The sequence below is a fragment of the Somniosus microcephalus genome, chromosome 1, assembly GCF_052327205.1.
Source record: "Somniosus microcephalus isolate GS21.2 chromosome 1, FLI_Smic_1.0, whole genome shotgun sequence".
Lineage (NCBI taxonomy): Eukaryota > Metazoa > Chordata > Chondrichthyes > Squaliformes > Somniosidae > Somniosus > Somniosus microcephalus.
In genome coordinates this window covers 254,877,389-254,898,936 of record NC_140987.1, presented here as the reverse complement: position 1 = coordinate 254,898,936, position 21,548 = coordinate 254,877,389, and the positions used below count along the sequence as shown (strand labels likewise).

Sequence of the window (21,548 nt, the reverse complement as noted above, 5' to 3'; positions counted from 1 at the left end):
TTAAACCGAGGCCCTGTCTGCTCTCTCAGGTGGACGAAAAAGATCCCATGGCGCTATTTCGAAGAAGAGCAGGGGAGTTATCCCCGGTGTCCTGGCCAATATTTATCCCTCAATTAACATAACAAAAACAGATTATCTGGTCATTATCACATTGCTGTTTGTGGGAGCTTGCTGTGCGCAAATTGGCTGCCGCGTTTCCCACATTGTAACAGTGACTACACTCCAAAAGTACTTCATTGGCAGTAAAGCGCTTTGAGACATCCGGTGGTCGTGAAAGGCGCTGTATAAATGCAAGTCTTTCTTTTTTCTTATTTCTCATTGCAAGACTTCAACTCAAGTTCATTTAATTGAAATCAGTGAATAGAAAACCAGGCGGGTTTTATAAAGGAACGGCGATCTACTCCACCAGATTACCACCCAGGCCGTGAAGAGAGAATGTCTATCCTGGTATCATTAACGTCAGTCATGGATAATGCACATGGGCCTGAGTGATTCATTCTTCCTGTTGCACAAAAACATCGTCAGTTATGCGAAAACACTGGTTAGGCCCCAGCTGGAGTATTGTGTCCAATTCTGGGCACCACACTTTAGGAAGGATGTCAAGGCCTAGGAGAGGGTGCAGAGGAGATTTAACAGAATGGTACCAATGATGAAAGACTTCAGTTACATGGAGACTAGAGAAGCTGGGATTGCTCTCCTTAGAGCAGAGCAGGTTGAGGAGAGATTTAATAGAGGTGTTCAAAAACATGAAGGGTGTGGATAGAGTAAATAGGGAGAAACTGTTTCCAGTGGCAGGAGAGTCAGTAACCAGTGGACAAAGATTTAAGGCAATTGGCAACAGAACCAGAGGAGAGGAGGGAAAAAAAATTACACAGCGAGTTATGATGATCTGGAATGCACTGAATGAAAGGGTGGTGGAAGCAGATTCAACAGTAACTTTCAAAAGTTAATTGGATAAATACTTAACAAGAAAAAAAAATTGCAGGGTATGGGGAAAGAGCAGGGGAGTGGGACTAATTGGATAGCTCTTTCAAAGAGCCGGCACAGGCACGATGGGCCAAATGGCCTCCTTCTGTGTCGTATCATTTTATGATTCCATGACCTGAAGGAAGAAATAACAGTAGGGGAGAATACGAAGGGAGGGGAATGTGGGCTCAAGCAGCTTTGCAAATGATTTATTTCCAGTCTGTCTAATTTTGAAATTCAAAAAATCCTCAACGTGACGTTTAAGAAAAAGTGAAATATTTCATCCAACCTTTTCACACGACACTTGCCCATCACACTAAGATTAGGCGCAGGAGTTTTACCAATCCAAGTTACATTCCCCTCAGAACTCAGCTGGTGTGAACTGTGGCCTCCCCATAACATTGTGCTGCAATTCACCTCAATAGCTGTCTAAAAATCAGATTAAATAAATACAACTGAATTGAGGCATGCATTCAAGATTCGTTTCTTTAAATACCATTTCTGCAAGGGCAGGCAATACAATCAAATTACTTCTCCCTTTCTAGCTCCCCGTCATAAGACAGTTACCACATTTTCCACTTATTGAAACAAAACTCCACAAAAGACACACGCACTTCTTTGCAGTTCTCCGATTTGGAGAAGTGAATCAGGTCGTCATTGTACATGTCCTGAGTGTTGAGGAGGTCACTGTATTCCTTCTGGCTCAAGTCTTCCGGATTAATGCCATTCGCCCGCAAGAACTCCTGGTAAGCAACACTAAAAGCTTGTCCTATGGACTGAGCTATTAATTGGGCCTGCGGAGAGAAAGGAAGAAATAATAATTACACAGAATCAGAGCCAAACTTCTCTGTATAATTAGGATCGCAACGGATTGAACGGAAAGGTGGGATCAGCTTTGCGCTTTAAAAAAAGTCAAAGTACCATAGCGTTTTCTTCCACTTCTTTAAACAACGTTTCTCAGGAATCCTTCCATCGAAACTGGCAATAAATAACCAACTCAAGTGATAGTTCTTAACATTGGCCCTCAATACTGTTGGATGCAAAACCTCTCAAGTTTGTTTATAATTTGGTTCATGGTTTATGTGGAGGGGAGGGGGCGGAAAGAAAATAGAAACTTGGCAAAAGGAAACAGCGAGCTAGTTGGGAAAAAAAAATACCCAGCTCTGATGCTATGGAAACCATGAACTATCTGCCACCTCACACAAACCACTACGTGTCAAGCAGCCATAACAAGTGCAGTGAAGAGAATCTGAACAGCCCACTGTGACCGGGAATTATTTGCAGCGAGTAATGGAGGATGAAAAGAAGGGAGCTGAAAAAGGAGAGAGAAAATCGGAAATAAATATTTATTCGATGGGCGAGCTTCATTCAACAAGGTCTCGCACGATTGGCCGATTGCGCTACTGAAATTTCCCCCCACCCCCAATCAAGTCAGTACAAGGATTGCTGTGTTCTACCCCAACAACAACAACTTGCATTTATATAGCACCTTTAATCTAGCAAAATGTCCCAAGACGCTTCACAGGGGAGTTATCAAACTAAATTTGACACCGAGCCACAAAAGGTGACCAAAAGCTTGGTCAAAGAGATAGGTTTTGAGGAACGACTTAAAGGAGGAGAGAGAGGCGGAGAGGTTTAGGGAGGGAATTCCAGAGCTTAGGGCCAGGCAGCGGAAGGCACAGCTGCCAATGGTGGGATGAAGGGAGTTGGGGATGGACAACAGGCCAGAATTGGAGGAGTGCAGAGATCGCAGAGGGTTAGGGCTGGAAGAGGTTACAGAGATAGGGAGGGGCAAGGCCATGGAGGGATTTGAACACAAGGTTGAGAATCTTAAAAACTCAGGGAACTAAAACACAAGACTCCCTGTTGTATAATCACACTCTGAAGCATTATATTTCAGGGAGAAGGACCATGGCTAATCCACATACACTTGTAACTCAATTTCACTTGATGTTACCATCTCTCAGAGAGAATTTGCATTTCTGTTCCACTCTGATTTACAGTAAATATTTATAAATAACTGGTATTCCACTTTTAACCAGATTATTCAAACAATCTGACAGTTCTGTGACACCCTATCGATACTTGATTTTCATTTTACAGGAAACTTTGTGCTATCTGGCACCGACGGGACCGAGCTGTTGCCGTCCCATCAAAACTGCCGGACAAACCAGCGCTAATGTTGAAACATACGGAGATTTTGAGCTCCGTATCTGGCAACAAACCCTGCAGCTTCTAAACAGTCGGCCGTACCTTGCAAGCGTCTCTGTAGCTTAGCAACAGCTTCAGCGAGACCTTGCAGAGCCTGACTGGTGAAAAAAAAGCAACGAAAAGGCTCCTGATTTTTGCCGGTGGCTCGAGCATTCCGGACAGTTAACCTCTGGATAAACCAAAGTTTCCTGTAAATAGATCAGTTAATCGGTTTTGACGTATTCTCCTCTGAGTTTATTTTTTCCTATCTTGCACGTGACTTCGACCAGTTCCGAGAGTGAAGCAGCAATCTGTACATAAGACAGAAGAACATAAGACGTAGGAGCAGGAGTAGGTCATTTGGCCCCTCGAGCCTGCTCCGCCATTCAATATTTTTAATGGCTGATCTGATCTCGGCCTCAACTCCACTTCCCTGCCCGCTCCCCATAACCCTGGACTCCCTTACCATTCAAAAATATGTCTATCTCTACCTTAAATATATTCAAATACCCAGCCTCCACAGCTCTCTGGGGAAGAGAATTCCAAAGATTCACGACCCTCAGAGAAGAAATTCCTCCTCATTTCCATTTTAAATGGGTGCCCCCTTATTCTGAAATTATGCCCCCTAGTTCTAGATTCCCCCACGAGGGGAAACATCCTCTCTGCATCTACCCTGTCAAGCCCCTTCAGAATCTTATATGTTTCAATAAGATCCCCTCTCATTCTTCTAAACTCCAATGAGTATAGGCCCAACCTGCTCAACCTTTCTTCATAAGACAACCCCTTCATCTCAGGAATCAACCTCGTGAACCTTCTCTGAACTGCCTCCAATGCAAGTATATCCTTCCTTAAATAAGGAGAGCAAAACTGTACAGAGTACTCCAGGTGTGGTCTCACCAACGCCCTGTACAGTTGTAACAGGACATCCCTACTTTTATACTCCATCCCCCTTGCAATAAAGGCCAACATTCCATTTGCCTTCCTAATTACTTGCTGTATCTGCATGCTAACTTTTTGTGATTCACATAGAAGGACCCCTAGATCTCTCTGTACTTGAGCATTTTGCAATCTCTCCCTATTTAAATAATAATTTGCTTTTTTATTTTTCCTACCAAAGTGGATAACCTCACATTTTCCCACATTATACTCCATCTGCCAGATTTTTGCTCACTCACTTAACCTATCTATATCCCTTTGGAGATTCTTTGCGTCCTCCACACAATTTGCTTTCCCACCTATCTTTGTATCAGCAGCAAATTTGGCTACAGTACACTCGGTCCCTTCATCCAAGTCATTAATATAGATTGTAAATGGTTGATGCCCCAGCACTGACCTCTGCGGCACCCCACTAGTTACCGTTTGCCAACCTGAAAATAACCCATTTATCCCGACTCTCTGTTTTCTGGTAGTTAGCCAATCCTCTATACAGGAAACTTTGGTTTATCCAGAGGTTAACTGTCTGGAATGCTCGAGCCACCGGCAAAATTCAGGAGTTGGTTCAGTAAGTTTTTTTTCTTTTCGTTGCTTTTTTTTTCCACTAGTCAGGCTCTGCAAGGTCTAGCTAAAGCTGTTGCTTAGCTACAGAGACGCTTGCAAGTTACGGCCGACTGTTTAGAAGCTGTTGCAACAGGGTTTGTTGCTAGATACGGAGCTCAAAAGCTTCCGTATGTTTTAACATTAGCGCTGGTTTGTCCGGCAGTTTTGATGGGACGGCAACAGCTCGGTCCCGTCGGTGCCGGATATCACAAAGTTTCCTGTACATGCTAATATATTACCCCCAACCCCGTAGGACTTCTCTTCAATGTAGAAAGTAAGACTTGAGATGGTCAAGGTTGGCTTTCCCTCTGTTTGAAGACAGAGTATTCCATGGTTATAAGGCTCATCACCTCGACAGGTACAAGCTTGCAAGGAAGCATAAATTGGTCTTGGAAGGGATGCAGCGTCCAATCATCAGAATGACACTGGGGCTAAAAGGGTTAAATTATGAGGACAGGTTGCACAGGCTTGTATTCCCTGGAGTATAGAAGATTAAGGGGTGATCTAATCTAGGTTTTTAAGATGATTAAAGGATTTGATAGGATAGATAGTGAGAAACTATTTCCTCTGGTGGGGGAGTCCAGAACAAGGGGGCACAACCTTAAAATTAGAGCTGGGCCGTTCAGGGGTGATGTCAGGAAGTACTTCTTCACACAAAGGGTGGTGGGAATCTGGAACACTCCCCCCCCCCCCCACCACCCCCAAAAGCTGTTGAGGCTGGGGGGGTCAAATGAAAATTTCAAAACGGAGATTGATAAATTTTTGTTAGGCAAGAATATTCAGGGCTACGGAACCTAGGCGGGCAGATGGAGTTAAAATGCAGATCAACCATAATCTAACTGAATGGCGAACAGGCTCGAGGGGCTGAATGGCCTCCTCATGTTCCTACTCACGAGTGGGAACTCTGATCGAATTCCCTCCTTGCTGGCACAGGGAGATGAAGCCTAATTGCCACACTCCAACTGCTGTCCCAGATGATCTCAAACCAGGAGTCATCATCAACAACAACAACAACTTGTATTTATATAGCACCTTTAACATAGTAAAATGTCCCAAGGTGCTTCACTGGAGCGTTATCAAACAAAATTTGACAACTGAGCCACATAAGGAGATATAAGCACAGGTGACCAAAAGCTTGGGCAGGGATACATGTTTTATGGAGCGTCTTAAAGGAGGAGAGAAAGGCAGGGAGATTTAGGGAGGGAATTCCAGGGCTTGGGGTCTCGGCAGCTGAAGGCACGGCCGCCAATGGTGGAGCATTGGCGGAGCGATTAAAATCGGGGATGCGCAAGAGGCCAGAATTGGAGGAACGCAGAGATCTCAGAGGATTGTAGGGCTGGAGGAGGTTACAGAGATAGGGAGTGGAGGAGGTTACAGAGATAGGGAGTATCTTCTGGTCCATATGGCTCAGTGCAGTACTGGGTGGTCTCTTCATCCCCCAGGGACTTGGGGAAGCCTGCTCACCTATATTTTTCTTTCAAACGTTCTTCTATCTGCTGTGCATTTTCAGGGTCGTGAGCTTTTACTTCATATTTCCAGCACTCCTGGTTTCTTTTACCCCCAACTAATCAGATTTCATTGGTAATTAACTTATTCCAGCTTTGTTTAAAAAAATAAAACACACACACACACACCTTTGTGATGCCTACACTGTACATTTATACAGCATCTTTAGTGGGACAAAACATTCCGTGGCGCTTTACAGTTAGAGGATCAACATAGAGTAGGAAGGAGGTTAGGGAGAAGGCTGATGGAGTAGGCTTCAGGGAGGCTTTTAAAGGTGGTGGGGGGGATGTAGCCAGATGGAAGTAGGAAAGACTGAACAGGCTGGGGCTCTTTTCTTTAGAAAAGAGAAGGCTGAGAGGTGACCTGATAGAGATCTTTAAAATGATGACGGGGTTTGCTAGGATAGACGTAGAGAAGATGTTTCCAATTGTCGGGGAGACCAGAATTAGGGGCCATAAATATAAGATAGACACTAGTAAATCCAATAAGGAATTGAGGAGAAACTTCTTTACCCAGAGAATGGCCAGAATGTGGAACTCGCTACCACACGGAGTAGTTGAGGCGAATAGCATAGATAGATTTAAGGGGAAGCTAGATAAGTACATAAGGGAGAAAGGAATATGATGGGGTGAGATGAAGAGGGGTGGGAGGAGACTAGTGTGGAGCATAAACATCGACATACATGATAGGGTTCCCCTTGTCCTCACCTTTCACCCCACCAGCCTCCACATTCAACGGATCATCCTCCGCCATTTTCGCTAGCTTCAAAGTGATCCCACCACCAAACGCATCTTCCCCTCCCCTCCCCTTTCAGCATTCCGTAGGGACCGCTCCCTCCGAGACACCCTAGTCCACTCCTCTATCACCCCCAACAGCCCTTCCCCTGGCACCTTCCCATGCAAGCGGAGATGTAACACCTGCCCCTATACCTCCCCCCTTCTCACTGTCCAGGGCCCCAAACACGCCTTCCAGGTGAAACAACGATTTACTTGTACTTCTTGCAATCTAGTATACTGTATTCGCTGCTCACGATGCGGTCTCCTCTACATTGGGGAGACCAAACGCAGATTGGGTGACCGCTTTGCGGAACACCTCCGTTCAGTCCGTAAGGGTGACCCCGAGCTTCCGGTCGCCTGTCATTTTAATTCACCGCTCCATTCCCACTCGGACCTCACCGTCCTTGGCCTCTTGCATTGTTCCACGGAAGCTCAACGTAAACTCGAGGAACAGCACCTCATCTTCCGATTAGGCACTTTGCAGCCTTCCGGACTCAATATCGAGTTCAACAATTTCAGATCATAACCTCGGCCCCTATTACATTTTTACTTATATTTTTTTTCCACCCCTTTGTTTTGGGTTTTCCCCCCACCCCCCTTTCCTTTTTTTCTCTCTCCCACATGGCAGCTGTCTCTCTTTCTGCCAGTACACTTCACACCTAATCTGAGCCGTCTTTTGTCTCCACTTGTCCTATTACCATCTCGTCTGGTTTTGAATACCTCTTAATGTCTCTTTACTTCTTTTGTTCTATCGCAGCCCTGCCTTTGATCTATTCCATTTCCTTTCCAATTTTGAAAAAGGGTTTCAACCCGAAACGTCGACTCTAATTTCTTTCCACGGATGTTGCCTGGCCTGCTGAGTTTTTCCAGCATTTTCTGTTGTTGTTTCGGATTTCCAGCATCTGCAGTATTTTGCTATCGTATCGGCATAGACCTGTTGGACTGAATGCCTGTTTCTGTGCTGTGCATTCGATGTGAAGAGTTTAGGGAGGGGGGTTCCAAAGTGCGCGGGGTGGGGGTGGGAACGTGGGAAGACTGAAGGCTGTGCCATTAATGGCAGAGCGAAGATAGGGTGAAAATGCACAGTAGAGCAGAGTTGAAGAGCATCGGGTGTGGACAGAGACATAAGAGTGACAGGGACTAAGGCCATGGAGGTTTTTAAAAACAAGGATTTGGGGTTTTTTGAAATCAATGCATTGAGGGGTGGGCTGCTACAGGGAAAGTGCAACTGCATTTCTCAAAATAGTAATTTGGTTGTGGTTAGGCGATTTGATTAATAAATGAAGTTAGTATTTCATTCCTGTCTTCCTATAGGCCTATGGGCACATGATTAACACATGACCTTACTGCTTTCTGTTTTATCTGACAATTAATTCTGAAAACTTCTCTGGATTTCGCTATGGGTGTAGCTAAAGATTAAAATTTCAACTGGCTCTGAATGTGATCACTGAAAATGATTCACAATGGCAGCAGATATATCTTTAGATCATAGACTCATAGGCCCCGATTTTCTGGCCGCCGTCGAGCGGCTTTTCAGGCGGCCGGGGGCCGAAAATCGGCGAAAAAGCGGGTCGGGACCCCTCCCGCCTGCTTCCCCACCCCATCTGACTTTCTGACCGCCGTTTCCCCACACCCCGCTTCAGTCCCGGCCGCCGCTGGCGGGACTGCTCGTCGGAGCACTAACAAGCAATTATCTGCTTGTTGAAGTCGATTTCCCCGGGCCGTTGCGACTTTGGGGCTTTCCCCACCTGAAACCCTCCTGCGGGTTACCCCGCTGCGGAGAGCTGGCGTGAAGCTTGCTAGCTGTCAGCTGCACGTCAATGGAGAAGCTGGGATTTAAAGGGCCAGCACTTGTATGTTGAAGGACCTTGTTGTTGCAGGTTTGGGGCTACTTCTTCAAGGCTTAGGCACAGCTGTGGAAGGTTGGAGCCTCACACACTTCTCCAATGCGATCTCCTGGGAAACCCCTCTCGCCACCCTCACTCAGCGCTTCCTCAGCGGAGGCATCTACGAGAAGCATGGGACGCCTTTTTTCCTTCCCTTCTTGCCATTAGAGGATCTCCAGCAGCAGAGGAGGCAGCAGCAGAACCAGGAACAGCAGGATCAGCAACAGGAGCACCAGGGTGGTGCTCGCTCACCTGAAGCTGCACAGGCCAGAAGGGGCCAGCGCTTGGAAGTGGCTTGAGAGCACCTTGCTGCGCTTTAGCACTCACCGTGTTTTCCGTACCCTGGCGAGTTATCTCCTCCATGGAGGTTGCCAACCTTTCCATGGTGATGCGTTCATGCGCCAATGACTCCACAAAGGCTCTGCTCATGGTCGTTATGGACTCCTCCATTCGCTCCACACTCGCAGCGACCCTGGAGACAAAACCTGCCAGAGACTCCTGCATCTGTGCATGGAGATCCATCACCTCTTCTCTTGCAGATGGACCAAGAGGCAGAGGGTCGACATGCAGCGCAGCTGAGCTGAGCTGGCAGAGCCCTGCGCCCTCCGACGAGGACTCTCCACTGCTGTCCCTGTCTCCAGAATCTGCTGAGGCTCACTTGTCAGCTGTGAAACACCAGGTGACAACACTACTCTATGTCCCGAAGGTCCCCCCAAGGTGTGATTGTCTGCGCTGGTGCTGGGTGCGCTTACTTCTGCTGATGCTGCGCCCTCAGAGGTTGGAGCTTCCTCTGAGGAGTCTGGCTACACAGCCTCTTCCTCCTCCACAGTGAGGACGGGGGCTCTAGATGGTACTGTGGGGGAGTAAAGGAAGGAGTTAGAGATGTAATGGCAAGGTTCCTCTGGTGACTCCCAGCGAGTTGGCATCTGCTGACACCTGCATCCATGCAGCATTGGTCTCAGTGGGAGGCCCTCTTCCTCCCTGACCTAGGGAAGAGGACCTCCCTGTGGGCCCTAACCCCATCCAATAATGCCTGCAGTGAAGCCTCGTCGAATTTGAATGCAGGGGTCTGGCACTGGCCACAGCTGCTGCAGGCTCCTCTGCCATCCTGTATGGTTCATTTGGAAGCCTTCAGAAGATGCAGTGCTTGCTATGGACCTTGAAAGCACCACGAATGATGACATCATAATGTGGGGATTGCTGACTCGATTTAGACATTTAGCAAGGCTTCCCACATGCTGGGAATTAATTGGCCAATTGAGGGAAAATTGCGTGGGGCTGGCTGACACTTTTTTGTGTGTGTCAGAAACCCCACATTCGGGGAAATCCGACCATTCCCCACACAAGCCGAAAATCGGGGCCATAGAATAGTACAGCACAGAAGGAGGCCATTCAGCCCATCGCGTCGGGCCCGGCTCTCTCAAAGAGTAATCCAGTTAGTCCCGTTCCCCCGCTCTTTCCCCATATCCCTGCAATTTTTTCTCCTTCAAGTATTTATCCAATTCCCTTTTGAAGGCTATTATTGAATCTGTTTCCATCGCCCTATCAGTCAGTGTATTCCAAATCCTAACCACTCGTTATGTAAAAAGGTTTTTCCTCATGTCGCCTCTGGTTCTTTTGCCAATCACCTGAAATCTGTGCTCTCTGGTTATCGACTCTTCAGCCATTGGAAACTGCTTCTTTTTATTTACTCTATCTAAACCCTTCATGATTTTAAACGCCTCTATCAAATCCCCTCTTAGCCTTCTCTGCTGTAAGGGAACAACCCCAGCTTCTCCAGTCTATCCACGTAACTGTAACCCCTCGTCCCTGGAACCGTTCTAGTAAGTCTCTTGTACCCTTCTGCAACGATGAAAGTAATACATACATCTTCGGATTCAAAGACATGGCAGATCATCTTGTACTGCCTCTTCCCATCATGGGAAGGGTGAGATGCTTCCACGCTGTCCTGGGAATTGGATCGAGGCATGCGTCGACGCGCCATCAGCACAACAATGTTCCCAATATCTGCGATGTAGGAAATGGTCCTTAAAGGATGGTCCATCATAGTTTCCTAGTAAAATGGGGGGGGGGGGTGGGGGGAGTAAAAAGGTAAAAATTTAGCAGAATATTCTTAAATTCAGCAACAACAACAACTTGATGCAAAATGTTGAAAAGGTTTTTCCAGTAATCAGTTAATCAGTTATTTTTCTACACATTTCAAAACAGTTTGCCGTAATCTCGAAGGTTACATAGATCTGTAAATGAGTACAATCTAGTGCAAAATCCTTTTACACAGGAAACAATGCCATTTTTTGCAGACATGCTTCAGAATACCAGCAAGTTTCTTGCATTTTCAGTGTTCTGGTGTACTGTACAATGGGATTATATTCTGTACAATCAACAGCTGTTTCAGCGATTTCACACTGTGTTGTCGGGTGGGGGGTGGGTCGCAGGATTTAAGTTGCTGCGAGTTTCGCTTTCCCTTGTTGAACTGAGCAGCTGATCACAAACACCCATGTGTACTTACGCATAACGGAATAACTAGCTAGCAGACAGCACCCCACACACAACCACACAACACACACACATAAACCACACCACCCACACATACATACACACCACACATACACACCGCCACACACAGACACACACTCACGCACAGATGCGCACAGATACACTCGTGCAGACACACTCACACACACTCGCAGGCACAGATACACACACTCTCAGATACACACTCACGCTCAGACACACACTCGCACGCAGACACACTCGCAGTCACACACACACACACTCAGATACATACACTCACAGACATACACTCAAACACACACTCAGACAGACACACACTCACGCACAGAGACACACACACACTCGCACGCACACACAATCAGGCAGACATGCTCACACTCACAGAATCACACGCACACTCACGCCCAGACTCAAACTCAGACGCATACTCACGCCCAGACTCACTCACAGATACACTCATGCTCAGACGCACACATGCAGGCACACCCTTGCGCGCGCGCAGGCACACCCTCGCGCGCAGACCCACACACTCGCGCGCAGACACACTCGCAGACACACACTCACACAGACACACACACAGTCGCATGCACAGACACACACTCGCACGTAGACACAGGCACTCATGCGCAGACACAGGCATTCACGCACTCGTGCGCACAAACACACTCACGCGCAGGCCCGCCCTCGCACGCGCAGGCCCGCCTTCGCACGCGCAGACACACACTCCGAGACACATTCACGCGCAGACACACACTCGCGCGCAGACACACACTCGCGCGCAGACACACAGGGGTCGATTTTCCTGGAGCCGTCAGGCGGGGTTTCAGCCGTGTGGGGGGGGGGGAAATCCCGAAATCGGGGGTCCCGACACTATCCTGCCCCAAAACCCGCCTCCTCGTAAGTTTCACAGGAGGCGGGTACCCGTCCCGCACTGGGACCCGCCAACCCGAGGCGGGAAGGGATTAGTGCCAATTAACTGCCCGTTAACAGGTAGTTAACAGTTTTTAGCCTAATCCCTATTTTGAGGGGTGTCGTGTGGGATTCCCGATGGCTCCAAACCACGCCAGGTTAGAGCAGGCGGGCCGTCGGGTTGAAGGACTTGGAGGGGTCGCGATGTCGGTGTTCAGGTGAGGGATGGGTGCATGAGTGCAAAGGTAAGAGTGTTTGGTGTGTCTAAAGTGTGTAAAGAAGTTTAAATTACCTGTACTTACCGTAACAGCCTTTCTTCCTCTAGGTTTCGGGAGTCCATCACTCAGCCGGCACTGAAAGCTGAATGGCTGCGAGCTGTAAAAAGTGACAGCCTTAAGCTTTCATTGCTGGTGACAGTTCTAACTGAGTCGGTGTAGAAGGACTCAGGTTAGAAGTCAGACTGTCAGTGTTTATCAGCTTCAAACAGCTGTGAAACACTGATATTTCATCTGTCAAGACCTTTTGACAGATGAAATTTCAGTCTGTGACGTCACCTGTTGCCGGGTGGCCCTTAATTGGCCTGCTGAGCGGGCTCAACAAGGTCAATCAAGGGAAAGTCGCATGGATTGGCCGGACGTCGATGTAGTTGGGACTAAAGATTAAAACCCGAAAATTGTAGTCCCACCTCCTTCCCGACAGCTTAATGAAAATCGACCCCACACTCACACACACACGCAGACACTCCCTTGCGCGCGCACACACACCCAGGCACAGACACACACACAGGTACAGACACGCCCTCGCACGCACAGACACGCCCTCACAGACACACCAGGCCACACACTCACGTGCAGAGACACACTCACGCACACCATGTCCCACACGCAGACACTCACACCATGCCACACACTCGCACGCAGACACACACTCGCACGCACAGACTCACGCTCGCACACTCTCAGACACAGACACACACTCACATGCATATACACCACACACTCACTCACACTCCCACGCGCAAACACACACACTCAGCACGCAGACACACACTCACCCAGACACACTCACCCAGACCCAGACACACCTTTCGCTAGTCCCAACTCCTTCACGTACCAACCACAGCACTGAGCAGAAACCAGTCCCAGATTCCACCGCAGCCACGATTTCACAGAAGCGAGACCACTAGCTAATTGTGAAATGCCACAACCCGTAAATCAAAGAGCTCGCTCAGAGCACAAGCTAATCTGTCAAAGAGCAAAGAGGTGATTAGCCGTCACTAGGCATGGCCACAAATCCCTGCTTGCAGCTCAGTGCTGAACAGTCCGAGTGAGGTGTTAAGGCTGCATTCCATCAAATTAATCCAGCAGAGCCTAAGTGACCGTGGCACAGCTTTCAGCACATGTATGTACAAATAAAACATTATGGGGGAGAAATTCCGTTGTTAGCGCCACCCGTTAGCGCCTTAAGAGGGCGATAAGTGGGGCGTGATGCGGCTAGCGCCCGGGCGCGGTGAGACCTGCGCCTCTCGCAATATTGAGCGGGCATTTAGTGGCGGCGCAAAACCGCAACACCCGCTCAGCTGCGCGCGCAGATCCTGACGTCATTTCATGGTGCAACGCCCTTGGGGCGCTCCGAACCGGAACTTCAGTGGCGCCCCCCTCCTTTCCGCCTGGCGCTCCCAGCAACTGGTATGGTTCCCAGTCGCTGTGGGGCTGGGGGGGCACTATTTAAAGGGGGCTCTTCCTGGCTTCTTAGTGGTAGCCATTTTTGGACCACTCCTTCTGTGAGAGAGAGAGAGATTTGCAGAGAGACAAAGGGAGAGAGATTTCTGCATTGAGTCAGCACTCGCTGAGGTACTTCTGGCTTCGGCCCAGAACTTTGCAGTTGGCTTGATTTTTCAGTGGCATAACCTTGAGTGGCCACATACTATGGGGGCTGCAATGGGTGGAAACGTTGGGTTTCTCCATTGCATTGAGAGGGCTCAGAGACGCCGAGAGAGAGTGCCAATCATGGCCAGACGGAGGAGGGCCAACAGGCGTCGGCACAGGAGACCTTACCCTCCCAGGGTATTCCGCCAGCAGTTCTCATACCTCAACATGTCTGAGGAGCAGTGTTTTCGGAGGCTTCGATTCAGAAGGGAGGTGGTCACTGAGCTCTGCCACCTGCTTCAGCCAGATCTGCAGCCTCAACTGAGGAGCAGGACGTCTCTGTCGGTGGCAGTGAAGGTGACAGTGGCTCTCAACTTCTATGCCACCGGCTCCTTCCAATCCGCTACTGGGGACATTGCCAATGTCTCCCAGTTCGCGGTGCATTGCTGCATCCGCCAAGTCACGAATGCCCTCTTTAAAAGGAGACGTCAGTACATTTCCTTCCCCATGATCCTGGACAAGCAGCAAGAGCGTGCAATGGGATTTATAAGAATAGCAGGCTTCCCCATGGTCCAGGGCGCCATTGACTGCACGCATGTGGCTTTGCGGGCGCCGCAAGAGAATGCCAAGGATTACCGCAACCGGAAGGGGTGCCATTCGTTGAACGTCCAGTTGGTGTGTGACCACAGACAGCTGATACTAGCTGTCCATGCCCGCTTTCCAGGCAGCAGCCACGACGCCTTCATCCTGCGCCAGACTTCTGTGGCAGACCTTTTCGAAGCCCCGGCTCACCCAGGAGGCTGGCTTCTCGGGGACAAGGGCTATCCTCTGTGCACCTGGCTGATGACCCCGCTCCGTGCGCCCAGCACCCCTGCTGAAGAATGATACAATGAGAGCCATCAAGCGACCAGGAACATCATTGAGCACACAATCGGTGTGCTAAAGCAACGGTTCCACTGTCTGGACCATTCCGAGGGAGCCCTTCAGTACTCACCTGAGCGAGTCTCCCATTTCGTTGTAGTGTGCTGCATGCTGCATAATCTGGCAATCCTCAGGACTCAGCCACTGCCACCAGACATTGGAGCACCAGCAGAGGAGGAGGAGGAGGAGGAGCACCAAGACGGGAGGGAGGCACAAAGTGCAAGGGCCGTCCGTCAGCGGCTTATTGCAAGTCGGTTCTAGGCCCCCTCTGAGGGAATGGCTTGTGCCATTGAAAGAACATGAATGGAACCGTTCCGCAACCCCTGAGCCGGTCAAGGCAACAAATAGTTCAAAGAGCAAACATGCACAATCTGAATAAAGACACTTCTTTATTTAACAAACTGTGTGCCCTTCCCGCATGACAAACAAATACAGAGAAACCCTCCAAAAAACAGTCAGACACATAACTGGCTCTTACAACCTGGAGACAATGAACAAAAGAGTTAACCAAAAATGACCACGATCCTCAGCCTTCACTAAAAAAATTAACAGCATTTTGCCACACCACCTACTTTTTGCCCTTCGAGGGTGATCTGCTTCGCTTGCGAGATTGGCCCCTTCCCACCCTGCAGCTCCTCCGCAATGGGACCCCAGTGGCTGCAGCAAGGCTGGGGGGAGGCTGCTGAGTGTCAGAAACTGAGTTGGCAGATGCCCTTGGGGGACGGCCTGGACCAGCTCTGGGCCTGGAGGGCCCGGCTGCTGACTGCTCCAACTCTGCATGGGCGGCAGCAGTCTGTCCTACAGGTGGTGGCAGCTGCAGTGGAGAAATGACAGTGTTGGCAGCAGGAATGCTGCCATCCTGACAGAGGATAGGCACTCCCTGGTCGGACGACACACTGGCACTCCCACGGGGCAGTGCTGCAGCATGTGGAGCAATCTGCTGAAGCACAGACTGCTGACCTTTTGCGGCGCGCCGAGGGGCCCGGCGATTCGTGCCCGATGCAGCGAGGGTGGCAGCAGTCAGTGCTCGTGTGGCCTCAATCTGCGTCTGCATCAGACCAGCCACTGACTGCATGGCACCACTAAGCATTTGCGTGGAAGCCGCCTGTGCTGCACCGAAGTCCTGCAGACTCCTTGCCAGTGCTGCACCGAAGTCGTGGACACTCCTTGTCAGTGACTCAATGAAATTGGGCATCCTTGCCACTGCAGCCATGAGCTCAGTGTGCCTCTGGGCGCCCATTTCAGCAAGGAGCCGCACCTCTTCTGCACTCACTGTAGCAGGACTGGAGGCCAGACTCTCCCCCCGGGGAGAAGGCCGCCGAGCTTCCCTACCGCACCCCCCCCAACGTTGCTGCAGCCCGCTGGGCCCCGGAGCTTCACCCTCCTCAGACCCTTCCCCCCTGCTCCCCTCCAGGGAAGACGTGTCCCCATTATGGCCATGGGCTGCCTTGGCTGAGGGTGGCACTGATGGTCCGGCTTCCTCTTCCTCCTCGCCTTCAGAATCACTCACAGTGGCAGCTTGAGGGCCCGCCTCCTCACCTGGCAAATCAGCATCTGAAAGCAGGGAGGTACAAGAGTTACTTTAGTGTGTGGACAGGGCGGCAGCGAGGGAGGCATGAGTGCTGCAATGCACTGTATTGGTTCGATAGTGGCAAAGGATGCTGGTGTGAGGCACAAGTGGAAGGAGAGAGGTCAAAAAGGTGATGACCTTACCATTGCTGTCCAGAATGGGGTCGGCATCTCCAGTGGCGACGGGGCCAATCATCTGGCCTGCCATAATGCGCTGGACTCGCTGCTCCAGATCGCTGAGGTCTTGAAGGTGAGGCCGGCCTCCCCGGTCTGTTGCTGCTGCCTCCTGTTATGGGCCAGCTTGCCCTGCAAGAGAAAGGATGGGCTCTGAGTACAGTGCGAAGCCCTGATCTTGGCTGCACTGCCTCCCATGGTGGAATAGCCCTTACATTGTGAAGCCCTGATCTTGGCTGCACTGCCTCCCATGGTGGAATAGCCCTTACAGTGTGAAGCCCTGATCTTGGCTGCACTGCCTCCCATGGTGGAATAGCCCTTACAGTGTGAAGCCCTGATCTTGGGTGCACTGCCTCCCATGGTCGAATAGCCCTTACAGTGTGAAGCCCTGATCTTGGGTGCACTGCCTCCCATGGTCGAATAGCCCTTACAGTGTGTAAAGTGCTGAATGTGCGTGTGAGTTTCATGAAAGGCCCATAGGTGTTGGATGAGGGCTGGCCATTGGGGCTTTCAGGACCCTTTGGCCATAAAGTGAGGTGCACATGCAGGGATGAAGAGGATACTGAAAAGGCAACTTACCCTGACGACCCGAGTGAGGTCGTTGAACTTCTTCCTGCATTGCACAGGGGTCCTAGGCACCATGCTGCTGGAGGTCACTTTGTGAGCCACCTCCCTCCAAGCTTTGCGGTAGTCGGTGGGCAGCGGCCTCCTGCCACTGTCCGGAAACAGGATAGATCGCCTGCGCCAACCAGAACCTGCAGGGCCCCCTCACTGAACTGCTGCGCTCGCTCCCTGGCCCTCTCCATGGTCCTAGGCGTTAGAATGTGGCAGCAGGTCTGTCCAGGCCGAGAATCAGGGCTCCGATGTGCAGGGTGTGGCTGCAATCCAAGATCGACCCTCCCCTTTAAGAGCTGACCGGCGCCAGCGTGTCTGCGTGCAATCGCTAACTGGCTGCATCTGCGCTGCGCCCGCCCTCGGTGGTAGCGCCTCGCTTCTCCGGCTTAGCGCCTTAGGACAGTCGTGCAGCGCCTGTTTTAGCGCTCCAAACACCTCCTGGGGCGAAGCAGGTCAATTTAGCTGTAGGTGGCAATAAATTGCGCCGGGCGCTAAATTTCGCACCCGCTCGAGTATAACGCCCCAAACGTGGCGATACTGAATTTCTCCCCCTATGTTTTCCATTTTCTAAAATAGCTCAAAGTAGGGCGGGAATGGCAGAGGATCTGACCACTCCATGATCCTGCACTGTTTGCCCTCGCAGTTTGAGTAAAGTTGTATTGCTGAATATTTATCATAGAATGGTACAGCACAGAATGAGGCCATGGGGCCCATTGTGCCTGTGCCGGCTCTTTGGTAGAGCTGTCCCATTAGTCTCACTCCGCTGCTTTTTTCCCATTGCCCTGGAAACTTTTTCCCCTCAGGTATTTATCCAATTCTCTTTAAATCTGCTTCCACCGCCCTTTCAGGCAGTGCATTCCCGGTCACAACAACTCGCTGCATAAAAATATTCTCCTCATCTCCCCTCTGGTTCTTTTGCCAATTACCTTACATCTGTGTCCTCTGGTTACTGACCCTCCTGTCAGTGGAAACAGTTTCTCCTTATTTACTAACTATCAAAACCCCTCATAATTTTGAACACCTCTAACAAATTTCCCCATAACCTCTCTGCTCTAAGGAGAACAATCCCAAGCTTCTCCAGTCTATCCACATTACTGAAATCCTTCAAAACTGGTACCAGGGATATATATACTCAATGTGGCACTGATCGTGGTTAGTCCACAGTAATGCTGTTTTAAAACAGCCTCGCAAAGCCGCAACAACTATCTATCCTACTCTCAGAGCCAGAGATACCCACCAAAACAGGGTTTCCCTCTTTCCCCTCCGTTAACCTCTTTCATTTCATGTTTCTTTCCCTCTCTCTCCTCCTGAACTTGTTTAATTTTCAATCTCCTCCTTTACATCTGCTTTGCTCTCAAGCTACTCCTTCCTCCACCCCTTTCTTCTCCATTCCTTCTCTCTAAGTCTTTACCTTCACTTTCTTTTTTTTTCCCTCTTCCAATTTTCGTTGGCTAGGTGAAACATTGGGAGACTCCAACACTTGAACGTCTAACCAATGAGGAAGAAGGAAGTTGACCACTGGTCACAGTGTAGACAACAGATTTGGCCTACATTTCTCCTTAGAGCAGAGAATGTTAAGAGGAGATTTAGTAGAGGCGTTCAAAATTATTAGATGGTTTTGATAGTGTAAAAAAAGGAGAAACTGTTTCCACTGACAGGAGAGTCAGTTACCAGAGGACACAGATTTAAGGTAATTGTCAAAAGAACCAGAGGGGAGATGAGGAGAATTTTTTTTACGCAGCGAGTTATGATGATCTGGAATGCTCTGTCTGAAAGGGCGATGGAAGCAGATTCAATAGTAACTTTCAAAAGGGAATTGGATAAATACTTGAAGAGGAAAACATTGCAGGGCTGGGGAAAGAGCAGAGTAGTGGGACTAATTGGATAGCTCTTTCAAAGAGCTGGCACAGGCACGATGAGCTGAAATTACATAGAATTATATACATAGAATGTACAGCACAGAAACAGGCCATTCGGCCCAACTGGTCTATGCTGGTATTTATGGAGTACTGGGTCTCTGGTCAGATCCTGAGCCCATCTTTTGGTTTAGATTATAGGAATCTCACTATGTTTTATATATATAATATATTTGTATTGGAAATTTATAGCTTGCTGGTATTATAGAAACATTGATTCTATAATACCAGCACAACTGTGATTGTGTCCGAGAGAGCTGTATGTGTCTCTCTCTCTCTGGGAAAAGGTGGGAAATACACATCGGGTTGTTTAGCTTCCTTCACCCTTAACTACTCAAACATGTAACTTTGGGTTTCACTTATACAGAATCATATAGCACAGGGGGCTGCCATTCGGTCCATCATGCCTATGCCAGCTCTTTGAAAGAGTTATCCAATTAAGTCCCACTCTCCCCCTCCTTCCCCCACCCCCCCCCCCGACCCTGCTCTTTCCCCATAGCCCAGCAAATTTTTACTTTTCAAGGATTTATCCAGTTCCTCTATTGAAAGTTACTACTGAATTTCTTCCCTGGATGTTGCTAATTCAATTTGAGATAATATGTACGTTTGTGGACTAGCTATGCGAACTTGGCATTTTCTCACCTTGTTTATAAGATCAGCCTCAATTAGATCTGGTAATTAATCAGACCAAGATTAGAGCACCGACTACTATCTGCTCACTCTCTTTCTGGTCTGTGCAATTCCATTGTTTAAAGCGTAATCACTGAGCTAGTAAGGCCTCTTCTTACAGTCTATGGGGGAGAAATTCAGTATCGACCTGTTGGGGGCGCCGTCATCGGCCTTGCGCAAAATTTAGTGCCTGGCGCTAATTATCGCCTCCGACGGCAAACTTGGCTTTCATCGCCCTGGAGGTGATTGGAGCGCTAAATCAGGTGCAACACACCTCTCTTAAGGTGTGAACGCCGAGGAGCGAGGCGCTACCTCAGAGCGTGGGCGCAGCGCAGGTGCTGTCAGTTACCGATTGAAGACACACTGGCGCCGGTCAGTTCTTAAAGGGGAGGGTCGATCTTGCTCTCCAGCCACACCTTGCTCATTGGAGCCTTGCATCTCGGCCTGGACAGACCTGGGGCTAAATGTTGCAGGCAAGGACTATGGAGAGGGCCAGAGAGCGAGCACATCGCTTCAGCGAGCGGGCCTTGGAGGCTCTGGTTGGCGCAGTAGAGTGCAGAAGATCTATACTGTACCCAGAGAGTGGCAGGAGGCCTTTGCCATGCGAGTACAGAAGTGTGTGGAGGGAGGTGGCACAGAGCGTCTCTTCAAGGAGCATGGTGCCCAGGACCCATATCCAATGTAGAAAAAAGTTCAACGACCTCACTCGGGGCGTCAGGGTGAGTGGCTTCTTTTCAAAACCTCTCCATCCCTCCATCTCAACCTCACTATGGCCAGAGGGTCTTAAAAGCCCCAATGCCCAACACTCATCCAAGACCTATGGCCCTTTCATCAAACACACACGCACATTCCACACTTTGCATACAGTAAGGGCTATTCAACCATGGGATGCACATCAGGCAAGACCATGGCTGCATACATTAAGGGCTATTCAACTATGGGAGGCACATCAGGCAAGACCATGGCTGTATATTTACTCAGACGCCGTCCTTTTTCTTGCAGGCCAAGCTATCTCATAATAGGAGACAGCAGCAACGGACGGGTGGAGGGCGGCCTCAGCTGCAACCCCTCAGCGATCTTGAGGTGCGCGTCTAGAGGATTGTGGCAAGCCGGGTGATCGGTCCCGTCGCCAATGGAGACGCCGACCCCGTTCTGGACAGCAATGGTAAGGTCATCACCTTTTTGTCCTCTCTCCTTCCACTTGTTCCTCACAACACCAGCCTTTGACACTTTCAATCCAACTTACTAAATTGTTGCACTCATTCCTCCCTTGCTGCCACCCTGTCCTCACGCTAAAGCCACTCTTGTACCTCCCTGCTTTCAGATGGTGATTCACCAGCTGAGGAGACGGGCCCTCAAGCTGCCAGTGGGAGTGAAGCTGCAGGCAAGGAGGAAGAGGAAGCCGGAGCATCAGCGCCACCCTCTCCCGAAGAAGCCCATGCTCACACTGGGACCACGTCTTCCCTGGAGGGGAGCAGGGGGGAAGTGTCTGATGAGGGTGAAGCTCCAGAACCCAGCGGGCTGCAGCAACGC

The 21,548-nt window shown here is 49.6% G+C and overlaps 1 protein-coding gene across 2 annotated transcripts in view; it reads right to left on the bottom strand.

Annotated features, from left to right (window-relative positions):
* Window positions 1-21,548, bottom strand: part of LOC147124729 (amyloid-beta A4 precursor protein-binding family A member 1-like) — a 127,424-nt gene that overhangs the window by 45,546 nt on the left and 60,330 nt on the right. For both annotated transcript variants that reach the window (XM_085992277.1, XM_085992284.1), the window contains 2 exons: window positions 10,728-10,913; window positions 1,581-1,760 (listed from right to left, as the gene is read on the bottom strand). In XM_085992277.1, the coding sequence (XP_085848403.1) occupies window positions 1,581-1,760; window positions 10,728-10,913 (366 nt within the window). The remainder of the gene's footprint in view (window positions 1-1,580; window positions 1,761-10,727; window positions 10,914-21,548) is intronic.